Below are 18920 nucleotides of genomic sequence, written 5' to 3'. Positions count from 1 at the left end.
ATACCCCTGGACAACCAGAATAATGCCTCCATCCTAGCCCCTCTAACACATCTTTGAAACCCTCCAAGTGTTGCCTGGCGTCATAGGTAAGTAACTATAGGAAGGCTGACTCCAGGGACGTCTGGATCAATGGACTAACATCAAGAATGCTGCAGAAATATGGTTGCTTTGCAAAGTTTGACTATGATGATAATCAGTAGTGTGCATGTTGGCGATTAGTCAAATCATGTTGTACCTAAATGTCTGAGGGGTATTAGAACCCTGTATAAAACCACATTTGGGGCACCCCAATTTGAATGGGACACCATGCGCATGAATAAAAGAATTACTCTTATAAGGGCTCTGCACCCCTTCAATCTAGGGAATTACATTTGGATAAAAGTACAGGTAAATTACATTTGGGTAAAAGAAAGAATAACTTGCCTCCTCAGTCGGAGAGACCATTTTTGGCACTGCTAACCTTTCTCAGCAGTAAAGGTGGAAGAAAAATGGACTTGGATCCATCACTCCCACCTGAAAGCTGTGACAAGTCTACAATTGGAACCATCCTGCCACTAAGGGAACATCCACCACTGCACAGACAAAATTACTAGAGCTAGTGGATCGCACCTCCGATTGGCTGTGGACTCGCTAACCTTGTGTAAAAATTCAACAGCAAGAAAGTGGAAAGTAATTTGATAGTTAGGAATTGCACATAGACTAAACTATATCCTTACTGAAAACCAGAGTGTAATCAAGAGATAATTGTAACAATATGCTGTTTGGTTTTTTCATACTAATGCAAGTTTTAAAACCCTTACACGAAACCTATTATAATGAGACATCACATTGTAGATTTGTTCTGGGATGGAGTTTATCAGGCTCTGCAAACAATGTAGATAATTGCAGATAGGTTAACTTGGTATTCTGTAGGAAGCTATAGTCAAACTAAAGATAATTGTAAACCTTTGGTTTCCATAACAGGCCTACAGGATCTTGATTGCTCTGAGTCATCTAATCTGGGTCCAAGCCTTCCTGGTTTACCTAAAGGACTGGATCCGGCACACGCTAACCCTTTTACAGGAAATAATTTACATAATTCAGATTTACCTGAGGATTATACTACTCTATTGACACAACTACCAGGGCAATATTGGATATGTGGAGACACAGCATTCAAGTATATACCCTCAACCTGGGATGAGAAGGGTCTTCTAGGTGCGTTAATACCACTGCACAGGTTAGAACCAGTATCTCTTCTGCCTCTGTAGTTCATAACTACAGGTGTGTATATATATATATATATATATATATATATACACAAAAAGTGTTACGACCCTCTGGTAGAAACTGTCTCTAAGTTCCACCTGTTTGTAAGAGCTTTTATCCCATGGTTAGGGTTTGCTGACCTAGAAAAAGCTATTGCAAATGCGTCAATAGAATTAGAAAAAGCCATTAATGAAACCACAGAGAGCATTATAGCCCTGCAAGAAGAAACCAAATTATCATCACAAATGACAATACAGAATTGATTAGCCTTAGACTACCTATTAGCAGCACAGGACAGAGTATCTGCATTACTGAATACCAGCTGCTGTTTTTCTTCTGTAAATCAAGACCAAAAAAGTGGTAAGTGATATAGAGAAGCCACATTTACAAGTATTATATGAAGCAAGCCAAGAATCTCCCCTAAATCTATTCGGGTGGTTAACCTCTTGGCTCCCAGACTTAGCTACAGGATGGTGAACCGAAATAATTTTGGTTGTTGTATTTGCTATGTTATTTTGCCGTGCAATTAGAGATGTGTGTCTGCAGTGCTGTATTACCACAGGCACTCCACCTACTACTAAAATAATGGCTAATATAGTGTCATCCCGACAGCCAAAAGAAAAGGAGGGCCATTTTTGTGACAGCCTGCAGCGTGGTCACGCAGGCCACAGGGCCTCGCACCCCTGCCCATGCTCTGTGCCACCGACCCAAGCACGGAGGGTCCCCGCTGCCCCCCCCGGCTCTACGACCGACCCCTGGGAAACACGTCGCTTGTCCAGCCCAGGGCGGGCAGAGGTATCCCGCCACCGGCCGCGGACGGCGAGAGAAGGAAGAGGGACCCGCCCGCGGGGCAGCAACACCCGCACCCCCCGCGGCCCGCCGGCCGGGGCAGCAGAAGATGGCGCCGGCTCGGCCGGCTGCGGGGAGTGGGGCGGGCTGTGGGCGCCTCCCTGCGGCCCCCGGCGGCTGGAGGCCTCGCCACTGCGGGGCGGGGCGCGACCGGCCGCGGGCCGCCCCCGTTGCCGCGGCTGGCGCCTTACTCCGCCCTGCGGCTCCCCTTCCTCTCCCCTGAGCAGGGGCTCAGGGCGTGCTCCCCGGCGGGCGCTGGCCGCCGGCGCTCAGCCTTTCCTGCAGCGCCGGGGCCCCACGCCTGCCCCGGCAGGGCCGTGATGCGCCTCTCCGCGTACCCGCCTTTATCTGCTCGGCGGGCAAGCGAAGGAGCCGTCGGTCCCTGCATCCGCGTCGCTGGTTCCGTTCTCTGGCTTCTCTACCCCAGGCGGCCGCGGTCGCTTTCTGCCGGCGCTGCTCAGTGCTCCCGCGCCAGGAGCGGTTGCCGGCCCTCCGCTAAGCAGGCTTTCCCGCGGGCGCCACGGCCCGTCGCTGTGGGGTGGCCGTTAACGGCACGGCAAGGTGCAGCCACCAAGGGGCTCCTGCAGCTCCCGTCCCGTTTGTTTACCCCCCGGCCTTGCGTCCGTAGGCAAGCGTAGCTCAGGCTCGAGCTGCCGGTGCCTGGGTGCCAGGCCACCTCTGCTCCTTCAGGCAGTCGCTGAAGCCAAGTCGGAGAGAAGGAGCTTTTTTCTCAGCGCCAGGCGAAGAGCGTGACGTTTGGATGGGCGCTGGGAAGAACTTGGTGAGGGAATGCGGAGCCGATCACTGGCCTTTGCTTAGGGCTGCTGTGAGAGCGCCCTTGTCACGGTTTCCTCGCTGGCCGGTTCCCACCTGATTGAGTTTCCTCAAGTACTGGCTGAGCTCTGAGCACCTTTGCCATCCCCAAGTCATTTTACCTGGTGTCCTCTTGCACCCTGAATGACAGCATTTCCTCCTTTTGCAGAGGTCTTTTAGAAGATGTCAGGTGGAAAAAAACACTCTGAAACACTTTGCCCTCTGGGTGAAGCCCAGTGGAGCTCAGCCTGTTTGACTGGGGTTGCTAATGCCTTTTAGCGGAAATTTTTATTTATTTTTTTTTTAATCTTAAGCCACAGCATGCAGTAGAGATCCAAGATAGTGGCAGCCCAGCAAAGTGGAAAGAAGGAGAGCATTTGGGATAATTGGGTCATGCAGTTTCTGACGGACCAATTAGTGAAGTGACTGCAAGCACAGTCTGTTTCTTTGCCCCTGATACCAGGGAGAGCAAGTGCTTTGGGTTATTATTTCTTGGAGCTGAGTTTCGGCATAGCTAACTGTGTGTGTATTTAAGAGCTTCTTAATAGGCTGCTGTCTTAAGATAGTTTCTTCACACCTACGAAACGGCATTTGCTGTACTTGGAGTCACTTCAGTAAGTGTCCTGTGCACCTTTCATGACATAATTCCTTAGACTGTCTTTTTTTTTTCCTTGTCTGCCACTCCATGTTCCCATTAATGAGGACATATTTATCTTTTCTTTTTCCTCACTAGAAGTTTAGACAGTAATGTACCGAGAGGTAGGGTATTGGGTGTTTTTCCTTTTTTTATTGGCGAGGTGGGCAGTTTGGGGATTGGGTTTGGCTGTTTTACAAATAAAGACCTGCAAACAGACAGGTACTGTCTTTGCTTTTGTTAATGGGTGAGGAGGAAAAGAAATCGAAGGCTTAAGTGTTTCCTGCTGTCTTCTGTGCCTCTTGCTGCTCTTGGTGTCCTTGGAAATAGTTTTCTGCATGAAGATGCATGATCCCCTGTATTAGAACACTTTACATGAAAACTTGAATGCTGTTTCAAAACTGAAAACAAGGTGTTCCCTTGTTGCATCAGATCTTCTAGAAACTGTGTGTACTATATCCCCCAGAATAAGCAAGCCTGGTCTTCTGTCTCCAAGCTGAAATGCAGCATGCTGCTCAAGTTTCAGGTGGGCTCGATTTGTTAGTTGCCTGAAAAAGGGATGCTAGCAGTTAACTTTTACCACCAATATTTTCTTTTCCATTATCACAGGACAGTAATACCACATGCCACTGAAACAACCAGAGAAGTCGGTAACCTTGAAGAGCCCACTTCCTCCAGCATCCCAGATTCTGGGTCTCAGTGACCTTACAAAATCTCCCCAGGACGTGCCATCTGGGTGCCGCAGGAAGTGGATCAAAGAGACCGATGCAGCCTACGTCAGGCTGGCAAAGCAAGGAGGCCGACCTGGTGAGTGTCTGTCTCGCTTGTTTGTTTTCGTCTGTTTTCTTTGCATTTCTTGAGTACGGTGGTAGAAAGTGCTTGTAGATACTGCAGAAGAATCCTCTGGAGTTTTGAAATTAACCTACGGAAAAAATGAGCAATTGAAAATGTGACATAAGAGGTCACTTTCTCAAGAATCCTTGCAGTCTATTTTGTATAGGTACCTTTTAACAAAATGTGTAGTTTTGAACTGTATTTGATCTAAGTAGGTGATGACAGTTTAGCTGCATTTGAGTGAGGTCTTTACAATTTATGCTTGGGCTATTTAAGTAGCAGTCTGGTGAAAATGACGTTGTCACAAAAAAGCATAATCAGAAAACTTGGTAGAGGTTTATAAAGTGGTTTTTGTGATGACATTCAGTTTGTTACAGTGCTGTACATATTCTATTCTTGTTCCAAGGTGATCCATGGTTTTGATATTTCCTTTATCAAAGAAGGAAGCTTGAGGAACTTGAGCAGATGGTTTGCATGCACGCTTAGAGCAGGGTGACAAATCCAGAAATAGGAATTAACAGACCAGTAGAAACATGTCAAAGCATTTAGAGTAAGATAAACAAGGTACAAGCACAACGCAGTGCTGCAAGGTTCTGTCTGTTTTATCAAGGGAGACAAGTGCTCCTTCCTCAATAAAGCAAACATTTCTTCCTGATAAAACAGCAACCTGAAAACAAAGGTTTTGCAACCAGATAAGAAGTCAGAAATGTAGTGGCTTTTGTCTTTTTCTCTTAAGACCTGCTGAAGCACTACAGTCCTGCGACAAGGAGGTCCTCTCCAGCAGCATATGCTGTGCCTGACTGGTACTCGCACTGCTCTGATCCCCCAGTGACCAATAAGCCATGGTAAGCCTGTTGAGACTCCACATAACTTCTTGGATTCTCTCTTCACCTGTTAGTGTTTCAGAATAATTCTGTACTAAAGTGCAAGATATGTATCCCTTGTATGAACAAGTGTCAAATCTTTGCCTGCAGGAGCTATGTTTCCTCTCTGCCAGATTATATGATTCACAGAGAGTTTAAGGCTGATGACCATCGTGGTAACAGTTACGAGCCGAGAAGAGGGCCTTTTGATTTTGATATGAAAAGCGTTTGGCAGAGGGATGCTGAGGACAAAGAAAACGCAGAGAAAAAGAAGGTATGATGGAGAGGCACTCTGTGACAATGCTTTGTTTGTAGAGCTTGCGAAGACACTTCTGGCTGGGCCTGCGGGTTCTTCTAGAAGGGAAGCTGTAGTCCACTTGAGTTTCTGTATTCCAGAAGCATTTTTTTCTGTCACAGGTAGAGAACGCGAAGAAAGCTCTGTTTCTCTTAAGTGCTGCAGGTATAGCATAGCAGTTTCCCACCACAATCTATGGTGTGTATATTTAAGTGTGAATGAAAGCCAGTAGTTAGTTTCTATCTTCTTAGGCTTTATTTCCCCTGCAGTTCACTCTGGTGAAGAGAATTCTTGTTTCATGATCTTGGGGGAGGAAGAAAGAAGGAGGAAGGAACAGAAGACTGTTCCAAAAAAGGAGTTTGTTTTAATTTAAAATGCAAGAGAGTCCCCAGAGAGACTGCACTAGCTGTCTTTTGAACGGAAGATGTATCCAAGACAAAATAAGTATAGCTATGCCCTTTTTGTGATGACCTTGGCATTTTGTCCTCGAAACCTCTCTTCCATCTTCCCTCTTCCATCCTCCCTGCCCCTGGCCATTTTAGATGCTGAAGCCTTATGTTTTTTTAATATCCTCCATAATCTTAGTTGCCTCATTTACCATAGGTCTTTGGAGTATACATGGAAAGGCATTTGATATACTTGAACACCAGTACCTCCCTTCTTGAACAGAGGGGCAGATGTTGGACATTTTAGGAAAAAAAGTCCTTAGACTTTGCTGAGATGAATAACTAGTGCAAATTCAGAATGATGGCTTGTGTAAATGGGAACACCTCATTTCTGAATAGGCTTGAGAATGTTTACTTAACCTGTGGAAACAGGCAAACAAGCAATGTATGCTTAAACTATAATTTGCCTGATGCTTGTAGGTGAAGCTTTTTTTCAATCAGAGATTTAAGGCACTGAAAACAGAAACTTAGCCTGCCATGGAGCCTCTTAAAGGATCAAACTAGGATGGAGAAGAAGTGCTGTCCCTCGCTCCCTTACTTAAGAACCAATTGTCTTCAGTGCTCTAACAGTCAAACTTAACTTTGATGACAATAAGTGTAATTCAAGTCCATGTGGTGACTGGTAAAGTGAGACTGAGGTCCTTATCTGTTTGGGTGGAGTTTGATCAAGACCCAGTTTCATTCAGTCATGTGAATGAAAGTTCCCATGTTTTTTAGTTATCACCACATACAAAGTGAATATATGTTATATATTCAGCTCGGATTCCAAATCTGCTGAGGCCTTGATATATAATTTACACTGCTCTTCTGGAAGATGAAGTTGAGTTTTGTCTAAGGTACTAAATCTGCCGAATCTTTTTCTTTAAGATTAGGTGCCTGAGAAGGCAGGTTCTGTGTCTCTAGTTTTAGCTCTACCTCCACACCACCATCTCTGAAATGGTGGTCCTTCACAGTACCTTTCCTGGACCCTGAAAAGTGTCTCATATATCTTTAAACATCACATGGGCCTTCTTCCACAGCTATTTCTTGTATTTCCTCTTACAGGAGGTTTCTATCTCACGCTTTAAGAGTACCTTCCTGAAGACTCTTCAAGTGAGACAATGGAATTAGCCCTACCAAACAGTCCTGATTTTAGTTTTTTCACCGTACATCTTGTATGTTGAAATGTAAGAGAGATATTCCAAAACACCACAGACAAATTTTGAAGGACTATTCAATTTATTTGTTTGACTACATGATGGTGCCGCAGCAGCAAACTACCTCAAGTACTGAGACTGCACATATTGAAAGTATTTTTCAGTCCAGTCTGACTAAGCAGTTGTTCGGAAGAGAGATGTGTGATGCAATCATGGAGATAAATCCCAAACGGCACCCTTAGGAACAAGTGCAAAAACATTTTAACCTCTAAGGGTACCTGTTCTACTCAGTTTGGAAAACATTGTTCCCTGGTGGGCCCTTGCTCTGGAGCTTTAAGCCTTTATGCCACTTTGTTCTGAAGTATTAGAAGCTTCACTGTTCCTCATATTATGGTTGTCACTGCATAGAGGAGGACTGGAGATCAGGGGGACCATTACATGGTTCTCCGTGCCTTAGGATGGATCCTGTAGTTCCTCCCTAATGCCTTAATCATGGGGATAATTCTCGTTCTTCTGGGAATTTTGCAAAGCAGCAAAGATGTTTTAGTGCATGAAGGATTTAGCCTTTGTGCTTATGGCAAAGTGATGGACTACTAGCCCAGGTGGAAGCATCCTTTCACCTATGCATCATGTGGACCAGCCAGGTTGGGTCAAAAATGCTACGACCTTAAGAAAAAGGCAGACCTGTGTATGGGTGGGAGATCAGCTGGAGGTGGTACCAGAGTTAGCATCAGCATTAGGCAATCTTCCTGTGGCACCAGTAAGATTACTACTTCATGTCTGAAGTAATCTCTTTCAGGCACTTGCCTGAAATGTATGTGTATGTATGCATACATACATATATATTTATGTGCTGTAGCAAAAGTATTACTCATCTGAGGTCAGGATTTTACCTCAGAGAGAGATTTGAAATGTAATCTAGAATTTTTCCCTTGATTGCAGGGGAGTCAGGATTTCATCAGGGGGCTTTTAGCCTTCCATGCTGGCAGCAGGTATCCATTATTCTTCATATACCAGCCAGGCACAATACATATCACAGTTTATGTTTCTTGAATCGGAGACTAATGAACGTGTATGTATAATTAATGTAGGTAGTAATTTTTAGGGTATGTCGTCGCCATCTCTTCACAAAGGGAGAAAACGCTTTAAACAGAGAACATGTAAAAAATGTCCTACATAGTTTGCTTTATCTGGGAAACTTGACGGCTGTTAAATAGAGGCTTGTCAAAGTGAAAATGCCTCCTCAGCTATAACCATAGGGGTGTAGTGGCACAAGGGTCTGCTTTTAATGCTGAATTTGCCCAGCAAAGTAACAAACAGCACCTGATGGCGTTTCAGGTGCCCTCCAAAACCAAATTCTGATCTGTTCCCTTGCTCCTTTTGTCACTCCTTAGCTGATTTGAACAGTAGGGAACATTTTGATGCCTGCAAGTTATGGTAGCCTGTCTCATTTAATACCAAGAAAAGAAAGACAACCTTTAAAACAGTGCGTGAGACTTGCTAGCAGCCTTCAAGTCTTTTCTCATTGCCTTTCCTTTCCCCTTTTTTCCTTGACTTTAGTTTGGACAGTTGGGCCTTTGTCTGTCTCTACACAAAATCCCTCTAGGCTTCCGCCCTCCCCCTGCCCTTTAACTAACTCTTTAATAACTAGACTTCCTTTTCTAATGCCTCGCTTCAGTGCCGAGAGGAGAGTCTCATCTCTTTCCATCTACTATTTGTATATCCTGCCTATTGAATCGTTTTTCTGTGTGCCATCATGCCTTCAGTATGCGACAAAAGTTACCCGAGTTTGATGATTTCTGCTTGTCTAATTAAATTGTTTTTCTCAGTTGAAATTGTAGGCAACTGTGTCCTGGATCTGAAACTTCCATGGTATGTCAGATCTGTACTGGTACAGTTTAATGATGGACAGAAGAAGGCCCTATAATTTTTTGCACAATAGGATTGCATTTTTGAAATGTAAAGCAGAAGTACGCTGCTTCAGCAGAGAATAGTGTTAACAGATTTGTAAAGCAGTTCTAAGTGGCTAACGCATTTTTTAACCCCTGGGTTGGACAACAGAACTCCTCTTCATCTGACATCACTGCCCCTGACGTCACTGCATGCTCTTGCTAGTATCATCTCTTCTTCTCTGACAAGTGTCCCAGATTTTCATCTCTTTAAGCTTCAACATAACATCAGTCAGGCTGAAACCTAGTAGCCCATCCGCTTATTCTTTACCAGATTCTGGAACTTTTCTTCTGATGAAACTCTGACTCCACCGAAGTCTGTAGGGATTTTAGCACTGACGTAGTATGTTGGTTTGCATTGACGTCCTGTTTCAGAATCAGTAGAACTCTCTGTTGTAGGCTTCACTTTCTCCCGGAAAATAAGAAAACTTACACTCTCCAAACATTCAGGTCTGCTTCTTTTAGTGGCTTGTTAATTAGTTCACTGATTAGATGTGTTCAAATGCTATTATACTTTTCTTTGCTTCTTCTATACTAAATGTGCATGGGCTCCTTGAGAAGTCCGTGGTGTGTTTACATCTCTTTTGGAATCTTCTCCTCATGGGTGTTTTCATGGGAGTTGTTTTGTAGTGTCTGTAATCCAAGTGCAACTGCTGCTGATGCATCTAATTTTTGCACTCTGTTCCTAATTTTTTGCTCTGTTAACTGTATTGCAGTAGGTATGTCCACATAGGTGAAAAGTATCTTCACCCTTAATGTACTTTTAAATTTACAGAGCGATATATTTCACTTCTAGTTACCCTGTCCTGATTTTTTTTTTTTAAATAACCTGCAAGTAATATCTCTTATCCTATGGGGTGCTCTCCTGTGTTGCACGTTTAAAAGAGAAAATGGTCAAATAATATGTAGGTTCTAATTAAAAGGATATATTAGTATAACACAAAAACTTTGTTAATAAGCTTTGAAAACTTTGTGCTATCTTCAGGACTTTTTTTTTCTCTCTTCATGCAATGAAGGAATCTGTAAATAGTCTTTAAAGAGATTTTGGGTTTTTTTTAACCTCAGAATTTCTTGGCAGGTATCAGTGAAAAATATCTGGGAGTTGTTGGGGATATTTAATTTAATGCTTTTATTTGAGAGAGAAGTAAGTTGACCCTTCAGCAGCTGTTGATTTTGATCGACGTTATAATAAGTAGCTTTGGTATGTGTTGCTAATGTTTCTCCATTACTTTTCCGTTTTCCAACTTTCAGTCCTAGAGTTTGTAATGTCATTTCACTGGCTTTCTAGGTGTCATCTTTCTATATTTCAGTCAACACTGAGTTTCTTTACCTGTCATTAGCAAGTGAAAGATGATAAAAGTAAAATACACTTCTCTGTTGTAGGCTTCCCCCAATACATCAATATTTGTTCGAATTTCAAACCTCTAATTAATGTACCACAACTGTTTTCTTATTATATGGGATGTTTTATGCTTTTTATAAAAAAAACCAAAATGTAGTAATTAAACTGGAAATGAATTTCTCGTCCCACTGACTTTAGTAAGACTGGGATGTTGTCGTACACTGCATACAGAGAAATATGCCAAGATGAAAGGTTGCAATGGGTAATTTTGAATTTGAAGCTTAATTTTGGGTAGAAGTGTACTGTCAGGGGAAAGCTTGTGGAGGGCACATTTTGCATTATTGACATACTGAACAAAGAGCTGATCTCATCTAGAATAACTAACTAAGGTGCTGCTTTATCTTTTGCTATTCCTTTATATTCCTCTACTCTTACTTATGGAAATAATATAGATAAGATAGTAAAATTTGAAGACATTTAGGGCCTTTAATATAATCTTCACTTTTGAAGGCTATATTATCATATAATCTTCTTGGTTATTTTTATCATATCTCCTTTCATTAAATTCAGATTTCTCTAACACAGATAAAGCTCCCAGCTATAAACCCTAAACATCCAAGCAGAATGCCGAATCTCTCTACAAAGAAGGAATTTAGTGGGAAAAATAAGCTTTCCTTCCCACCTATGTAAGTAGTACTCTTATGAAATTCATTAAACTCATAAGCCTGCAACTATTTGTGCACACACGTAATATTACTTCTTGTGAAATTGCAGAGATTAGTGGATATGTATATGGATTTTGTGGATCCTTACTGCTACTAAAGTTGCTATCATGTGTGATACTAAAACAGTTTTACAAACAGCTAAAATAACAGCACTTTAACTCGTATAGGAAAGCTAGTCAGTATAACTTTGCTTTGGGAAAATTAAGCATAGAGTTGCATGTCTTCATGTAGCACACTTTTATTGTATTCTAAATTGTCTGGTTTTTTTTCTCAATACCAGTGAACAGATGCAAACGATAATGTACGTTGTTATTTCGTAAGCATAGGTTACAGAGACACGAGTAGGACTACCATTTTAAGTAAAGACATAAACTGTAGCCTATATAAGGTCAAGCACAGCAAAAATACTGTAATGAACACCTGGAAGATAATAGTCTTTTAAGCAAATTAATATATCACCTGTGATGTGATCACGTCATCAGCTGTGTGCACAACTGAACTGTTTCTGTGTACTTTGTCTTAAAAATTTATTACGCAGTCATCAGTAATCCCAGCATGTTTTAGAAATATCTTAATGACGCAAAATAAGTGAGTAAACTGTCCAATGAATTTCAGAGCAAACCTGTGACGAAATTTCATGTTTCAGCAGCACAGAATGAGTATTGTCAGCCTTTTTTTACACATTCTTTGTATGATTTCCCCTTTTCACTTTTTCATCTCTGAGACCAGAACTGTGTATTACACATGTAAAGTTCCAATAAAATGGATGGCTCTTCTCATGTAAAATTACACATTACTGAATCAGGTGTAGTTGTGTGCTTTGGGGTTTTTTTTTGTTTTGTTTTTTGCTTAGATGATTACCTGTAGAATGTATGTTTAATTACTTGGAAATAAATTATGTTATAAGGCTATTGCCCTTTCTGTGCAAAATAAAATTTTCCCACCTAATCCCCATTTTTGTTTACTTATGCTATTGTTTTCCTTAATATATTTGGATTAACAGGCCTGCTCAGAGAAAAAGCGAAGCAGTAAACTTTAGCAAATTAATTAGCAATGGTTATGGGACTGACTGGTTTCAGCACTGTACTGGACGGGAAAAAAAGATTCAAGAAACATCAGAAAATAGTGAGCAGTCCAAAGGTAAAATTACGAAAGCTGTTTCTTTTAATGTGAGTTGGGATTTCAAGGTAACAGCAGAGGGCAGCCTGAATAATTGGTGTGGCTCTCTTTGAATATAGTGAGACTTACTGAATTACTATGCTTAGCTTACAATACCCTATGACCAGCTATAGAAAAGAGTGATCCTGTTTGTAGTCAGCGAAGGCAGGGGCTTTCATGGATTTTTTTCATCTTTACGATTGCAAAAGTATGCTCTGTTCCAATACAAGCGCTTCTGTGTTTTTGTAAAATGCTGTGGAGACACAGCCATCCTCCTGCCTAAATTTAAACAGACCGTAAAATATTTGTTGCCTATTTGTTGTGAATAGTCTTTGGCCCCCAATATTTTTCTGAAAACTTCTGTGACAAATGTCATCGATACTCATGTTTAAGAAATAGATCACCGTTCATAAAAATTTGTCAAAATAAACATACGCGCATCGTTGAAGACAGTGGCATTGCAAGAGTTTTATTAGAGAGAAAAAAATTTATCCAATGTTTACCTACGATTTCAAACCTTACTTTGTCATGCACAGTGGTAATAGCTATGAAAGACATCACTTGAAAACACTGAGATATAAAGGTTAAAGGGCGGAAGATTCCCCTTCTGTCAAAGACCTTTTGCTTAGGCTTTTTACAGTGGCTTGGTAACCATGGTGGGTATAGCAGTTTTCTATAGCAACCTTTTAAAATGCTATTGAACATACACATTGCAAGCTCCAGATTTTTTTTTTTTTTATTTATTTATATCAGTGAATGCTTGTGTATACTCTGGGGATTGCCATGACTCCCTTGACCTTGATATATCAATGTGTGAAAGTCTTAGAGGCCAGTTAATGTAGTTTCTGTGACACTTCAGCACTTCCTGAATTCATCTTTGTGTCTTCCGTTAATGTACCTACAGTAATATTTTTTGTGTGTGTGTGTGTGTGTGCAGAACCTCTTCCTCCAGGTGAGTATCAGAAGAAAACGGGCAAACAGAAAACTAGAAGTTGTGTGTTATTGTTCAGAAGAAAAACGGCTATAAAAAAACCTAAGGGATGAAGCCAGATCTCGGTCTGGACCTGAAAGGACATGCATAACCTGAGAAGCAACTCTTCAAAGTCAGCTTAAGTATCCAAACTCTGATCATGCAGAGGATGCTGCCTTTGGAGGCGCAATGACCTAACAGTTCAGCCATGGAGCCTAAAAGTGCTCTGCCGTAGCATGAAAGAAAACCTTGAATATTCTTCTTTTGTCTTCAGATTCTATTTAACTTTCTTGTGCACTGACATTTTTCTTTTCCATTACTGTAAGTAAAATGAAAGGATTTGGGATTTTCAAAACCTCAAATTCATTCATTTGGTGATGGTTGATTTCTTTAATGTGAAGTGTGCCTCTAATGGGACATTTGGGATATAAAGAAAGCTGAAGATTGTTTCAGAGTAATCATGATATTGGTTTGGTTATACCACTTATGCGTAGAGAACAAAATGATGGGTGTACTGTAAAAGCTGCTGAAAAGTCAGTGTGCTGCATAGTTTCATATATAGATACATTTTATTTTTGAGATGCTTTTCTTTCACAAATTCTTAAATATGACAACACCTGCTTTGCTTGTATTGCCCTCCTTTGTCAATCATAGCTCTTCTGGTTGAGACTGATTCTGTATCTCAATGTAAAAGGAGATTTTTTTAAATGCTCTTAACAGTATGGTGTCGTACAGACATGTAGCTTGATTCAGTTTTGACCTTGTCCTTTTCATTCTTTCAGGTATGCACTGAAGGTAGTGCTTGTATTTTTTTCCCACTTGGGTACTTTTGTCTGCTCATCCAACGCAACTGGCAGCATGAGCACCTTGCAGCTCCCTTTTGAGATGGAGCTTTCTCTGTTACCTCTTGCAGAGGATAAGTCCAAGACACATCAGACAGGAGATATAACCCATTCCATATGTAAATCTATAACCCGTTTTCGCTGGGTTATAGATTTGCATCATACTGCAAACTTTGTTAGGTAGCTTGTCTATCTTGTTAGTTAAAAATTAAAAGTACTGGAATTTGTATGCATTTTGACGTGAAAGAGAAACTGAAAATTTTAGTTGACCTTTTTATCCTTATGGTTGAAATTATCCTAAGAACTGTAATCTTTTTTTATTGCAGATTCAGAGCCATCACAGTCTGAAACAGCACCTGCAAGCAACGAATCAAAGCCACCGTTTCAGGGATGTAATAAGTAACTTAAAAGACTATAGGGGAAAGCAAAGCCTTATATGGCTTACATAGTCCACTATTTACATGTTGGTTAAATTACTTTTTATAGTCAAACTCATCCCTGATTGAGAAGTTCATTTGGTTTATAATATGGATGAACTTCATTGTGCTTGATTACAGCAAATTTTAAAGAACAAGCAACAGCTGTCAGTGTGTATTCCTAGATGTTTTTCTTAATATAATAAACAAAATAAAGCAAAACTGAAGTTCTTTCCTGCACCAGACTAGTGCTCCTTTGCTCTTGTCAAATAGGGTTACCATATTGCTGCTGACACAGGCACGATATCTATGTGTCCAAACCAGCAAGTTTCTTCAGTTAACTACAGTTATACTCAGGACCTGTGCTATACAGAAAGGTGAAGGGGAACTGTATGGTATGGGATGAAATGTAAATAGAAAGAATTGAACTGGTATGGGTACTTGCAGTGAAAAATTCAAGCCTTCACTGGAAAGATCGCTTCTTAGTCCCAAAAGCACAGTTATCTAGACCAGATATTCAGCTTTCTAGGACAATTCTATTGCTGCACAAGAACTAGGTGATCAGTTACAGTGTTCAGCCACATAATTAAATTAAGACCTGGTGGCATTTCCTGTTATAGTCTTGTTATATAGATGATGAATCATTGGATGACAGTGGTGTGGACTAAGCTATATATGATGCCTACACTTTCAGCTGTTAAATAAAAATTTTATTTATCCTGAAGTTTTGACTGCAACGAAAATATTATGTGCTAGATCTCCATGTTTATTCACACCAGCAAAACAGTTTGTACTTTGAAATAGCAATGTATATAAATTATTTTAATATTTTGAAAAAGTTAGATACACTGATATTTTAACATGGGCTCTTTTAGCTACTTGAATTAGGATATATCCCTGAAATCTTACGAATAATGAAGTATTTATTATAAAGCCCATTAGAAAGTTGATGCAATTTCAATAAGATTTTTTTGCAAATACTATGAAAAGTGAAGCTTTTAATAAGTAAAACGGTAATTTTTAGTTTCCTTTTCTGAGTGCACTCAGTACATTGTACACCTTCAAATCCAAGAGCTGAAGATTTTAAAATGTATTACTGAATACACATTTCTTTGAACAGAATGTTTAGAGGATTTGACTTAACAGTGCTTTTCTTTAGAACTTTGATATGAAAATTTGTTGGAAATAGGTAAACCTATTGCTAATCTGAACCCTCAGAATGTTCAGTGAAAGTTTGTGGAAGTTTTGCCGTTGATGTTGTTAGACCCAGCATCTGAGTCCATCTCTGCTCTTTGTTCTAACCAACAATTCAACTAAGTTGTATGTACAAAAATAAAAGGCTAAAACATATGAACATACCTAAATGTACAGTTATTGGTTAGTCAGCAAAATTTTCCAAATACAAAAAGCTTACATCAAGCTGTATCTGAAAGGGGAAAAAAATTAATACCTTATATCTGTTTTCACTTACAATTTGTATTGCGGATTACATTGAGATACACTGAATTCATTAATTTTGCTGTGAAAGCAGAGTGAAATCTACTGCAGAGTGAAATCTTTTGGTGAAATCTAGTTTTCTAGGCTAGAGTACCAGGGGGTGCAGAGCTGGAGCTTATAGTATCGTAGAAAAACTGTCACCTGTCATCATAGAGAAGCACTAAAGAATAAGCTTCTGTCAAGAAATTGTGTATGTATAACAGGCAAATTGTTGATACCCTTAGGACTTCAACCATAAAATTTTACGCCTAATGCAGTAATCACCAGTAGCTGCCTGATGCCAAAAAAATAAGTACCATTTAATGAATTTTTCAGAATTATTCGGTCATGTGAACATGCCTTATCTGGGAATTCAGCTATCTTTATTTGATAGAGTCTTTGGATAATGTTATAATTTTTGTTTTTACTGTCTGTAAAAAAAGCGTAATAGAGGGCTGAGTTTGTTGTGCCCACCGATGGTAAACTGCACCAGTAAAATAAGTTCTGTGTATGACAGCCTTTGTAGCATACTTTAAGGGTATAACTGTCAGCAATAGTACTACTTTTCAGTCTCACTTTGATCTTCTGACTCCTGTTATTGCAGGAAAAACTTCTTTTGCAAATACTGTTTGCAGTTACATGCTTGACTGGCCAAAACATAAAAGAAAGAGGAAGTATGAGATGATAAAACTCTCTGGAGTTAAGTGGCGTAACGGTAAGGCAGCCAAGTGGTTTTTTTTAATGCTTATCAGTTGAGTAAGAAGTTTTTTTTTTGTTCTTAAGCATATATTGAATCCATTTCAATATCTTTTTTTGTAGAAAGTTTTCTGAAAGGTGTTTAGTACAAATTTACTGAAAATGTTGGAGACAGTAATGTTATGGACCAAAAAGAAAAAAAAAACAACAACTAGCATGGGTATTTAAAAGTATTTACAAATTTATAGATCACCTGTTCACATAGACTTGAGGGTGCTTGCTGTGCCAAAGCCCTCAAAATCTATTCCATAAAATCAGAATTCCCATGTGGCTGCAATACTGCTGAATTCTAATCATTCTTTTCTATATTATGGTCTCCTTTTCTCATTAAGATCTGTGCAAGTAACTTCATTACTTTGAATTGTTTGATGTCTTAAGTCCTCTTCACTTTTCAACACTTATTTCTCAGTATTGGAGTTCTTGTCCAAAACTGTCATATTTTTAGGCAATTGTTAGAGGCAGAGACAGAAAGACAGCTGAGATCCTAACTTGGTCACTCAGCACTGTTATTTGGCTTTACTGTACTTGAGTTCTTAGAAGTGTTTATAGTGCTGGTTTTCAGATACTTTAAAAGCATACACCATATCCTATTGTAAAAATTGTCTCTTTTTACCTCAGTCACCATTAGGTAATATCCACATGACATTCCTTAAATTCTTAAAAGTTTGCTAATGTGCCATTAATGTATACTCAGCTTTCCTTAGTCAAGCGAAGGAGATGTTTGATCTGCACTGTCGGTCAACTGAGTCTTCATGGATCACAGTTTGAATACCATGAGTTAGAATATTAACAGCCTAAGATTTCTCTGTATAAGAGCAGGTGGAGAACCCTGGAATTTGTGTTTGTGCATTCAGAATAATGGAGAGGTGCAGCAGAAGCATAACTTGCCAGTTCTCCAAGGGACATGAAATCAAAGTAGTGTAACAAATCAAAAAGCTCCAACTGAATTCAAGGATGGAAATGTGTTGCTCGAGTTCACCTTACCTCAGTAATTATGTTGTTTTATTCACTTCTGAGTCAATGCAGTCGTGCAACTGGCAGTTTTTAAAGTCATCAGCAGTTCCATGTAAAAGCAGTGGAAGCTTCTGGGTCTGGAAGGGTTTTCAGTGTTTGTTTTTCAGAGAGATGCTGAAGTCAAAAGCTGGGTGCTTACTTACAAAATCTAGCCTTATTGTTTTAAATGCTGAAACATTTATTTCGTTGTATTGTGCTCCATCTCTGACCTGAATGCCTTTAAGTAATAAGTGAGATAGATAATTTCTTTTTTTTTTTTTTTGAATACTGATTGCTTTGCAAGCCCAAAGATAAAACAAAAGTGCAGTTACATTTTATGAGTTACATCCAAGTATACTGAATATGTGAATATTTTTAAAAGAGAATTCGAGATACAGATTTAAAAATAACCTGGCAGTTTAGGTACCAAAAACTAATTTCCCTTTTACATGCAACATTTAACTGTAGCAAAGTCTAATGGCTCTTTTCATTTTAATGTGACTGAATATATACTTACTTCATACCACTTATGTCTTTTTAGACTAGACTAAAACATGTTTTCAGAGATCAAGGGTATATATACGTTAACTTTGTTTGTGTAGCAGTGCAAACAAAAATTGAACTGGCCCATGCATTTTTTTAAGCATCTAAAATTTCATTGACTTCAGCATATCTATTTCTTAAATACTTATATCTGCACCGAATATGCAGACTTAGTTGTAAAAGATGTAGGATGAAGCCCAATTTTTTTCCATAAACAAATAGCCTAATATTCTCCTTTTGCAGTTCTCTGCAGTTTATTTTTCAGAATGTAGTTACATAGTTTGCTATAGCCTGGAAAAAAGATAAAAATAGAAATACAGAAGTTCAGTCTCAGCACGTTTTGTCCTCCTGTGAATAGTTTTAATGATATTAAATATCCAGAATGACTGAAGAATCAAAGTGCAGTAGGTAAGTGTCTGAACAGGTGCACTGAATTATTTGACCAATTGGCTATAAAAATGGTATATGGTGAGCAGAAGGGAGTATACTTTTGATTATAAAAGGACAGACAGCCTCACTTTCCACAGATGCAAGTTTTCATCAATTCAATATCAAAATCTGAAAAGTGAGGCCAGTTGCAGGTTTTGTAATTTATTGTTGTAATAATCCCACTATGTAGTTGTGTATTTTTC

General features: G+C 39.8%; 1 protein-coding gene across 8 annotated transcripts; it reads left to right on the top strand.

Moving 5' to 3' along the window:
- The first annotated feature begins 2303 nt into the window (after nt 1–2303).
- CUNH7orf57 (chromosome unknown C7orf57 homolog) lies at nt 2304–15012 on the top strand. 8 transcript variants are annotated; one of them, XM_087736731.1, is made up of 9 exons: nt 2304–2878; nt 4011–4070; nt 4154–4351; nt 5115–5223; nt 5353–5515; nt 10980–11095; nt 12138–12274; nt 13230–13244; nt 14431–15012. In XM_087736731.1, the coding sequence occupies exons 3-9, from the start codon at nt 4168–4170 to the stop codon at nt 14505–14507; spliced, it is 801 nt and encodes a 266-aa protein (XP_087592857.1). In that variant the 5' UTR covers nt 2304–2878; nt 4011–4070; nt 4154–4167; the 3' UTR covers nt 14508–15012. The 8 variants fall into 8 exon arrangements, with proteins under 8 accessions (XP_087592857.1, XP_087592840.1, XP_087592872.1 ...); XM_087736714.1 differs by having other exon boundaries at nt 3977–4070; XM_087736746.1 differs by lacking the exon at nt 4011–4070 and having other exon boundaries at nt 10995–11095.
- The last annotated feature ends 3908 nt before the right edge of the window (nt 15013–18920 follow it).

This window comes from Nipponia nippon, unplaced genomic scaffold (genome assembly GCF_047370975.1).
Source record: "Nipponia nippon isolate SJK-2023a ecotype South Korea unplaced genomic scaffold, ASM4737097v1 scaffold_1, whole genome shotgun sequence".
NCBI lineage: Eukaryota > Metazoa > Chordata > Aves > Pelecaniformes > Threskiornithidae > Nipponia > Nipponia nippon.
This window is presented reverse-complemented; position numbering and strand designations above follow the sequence as displayed.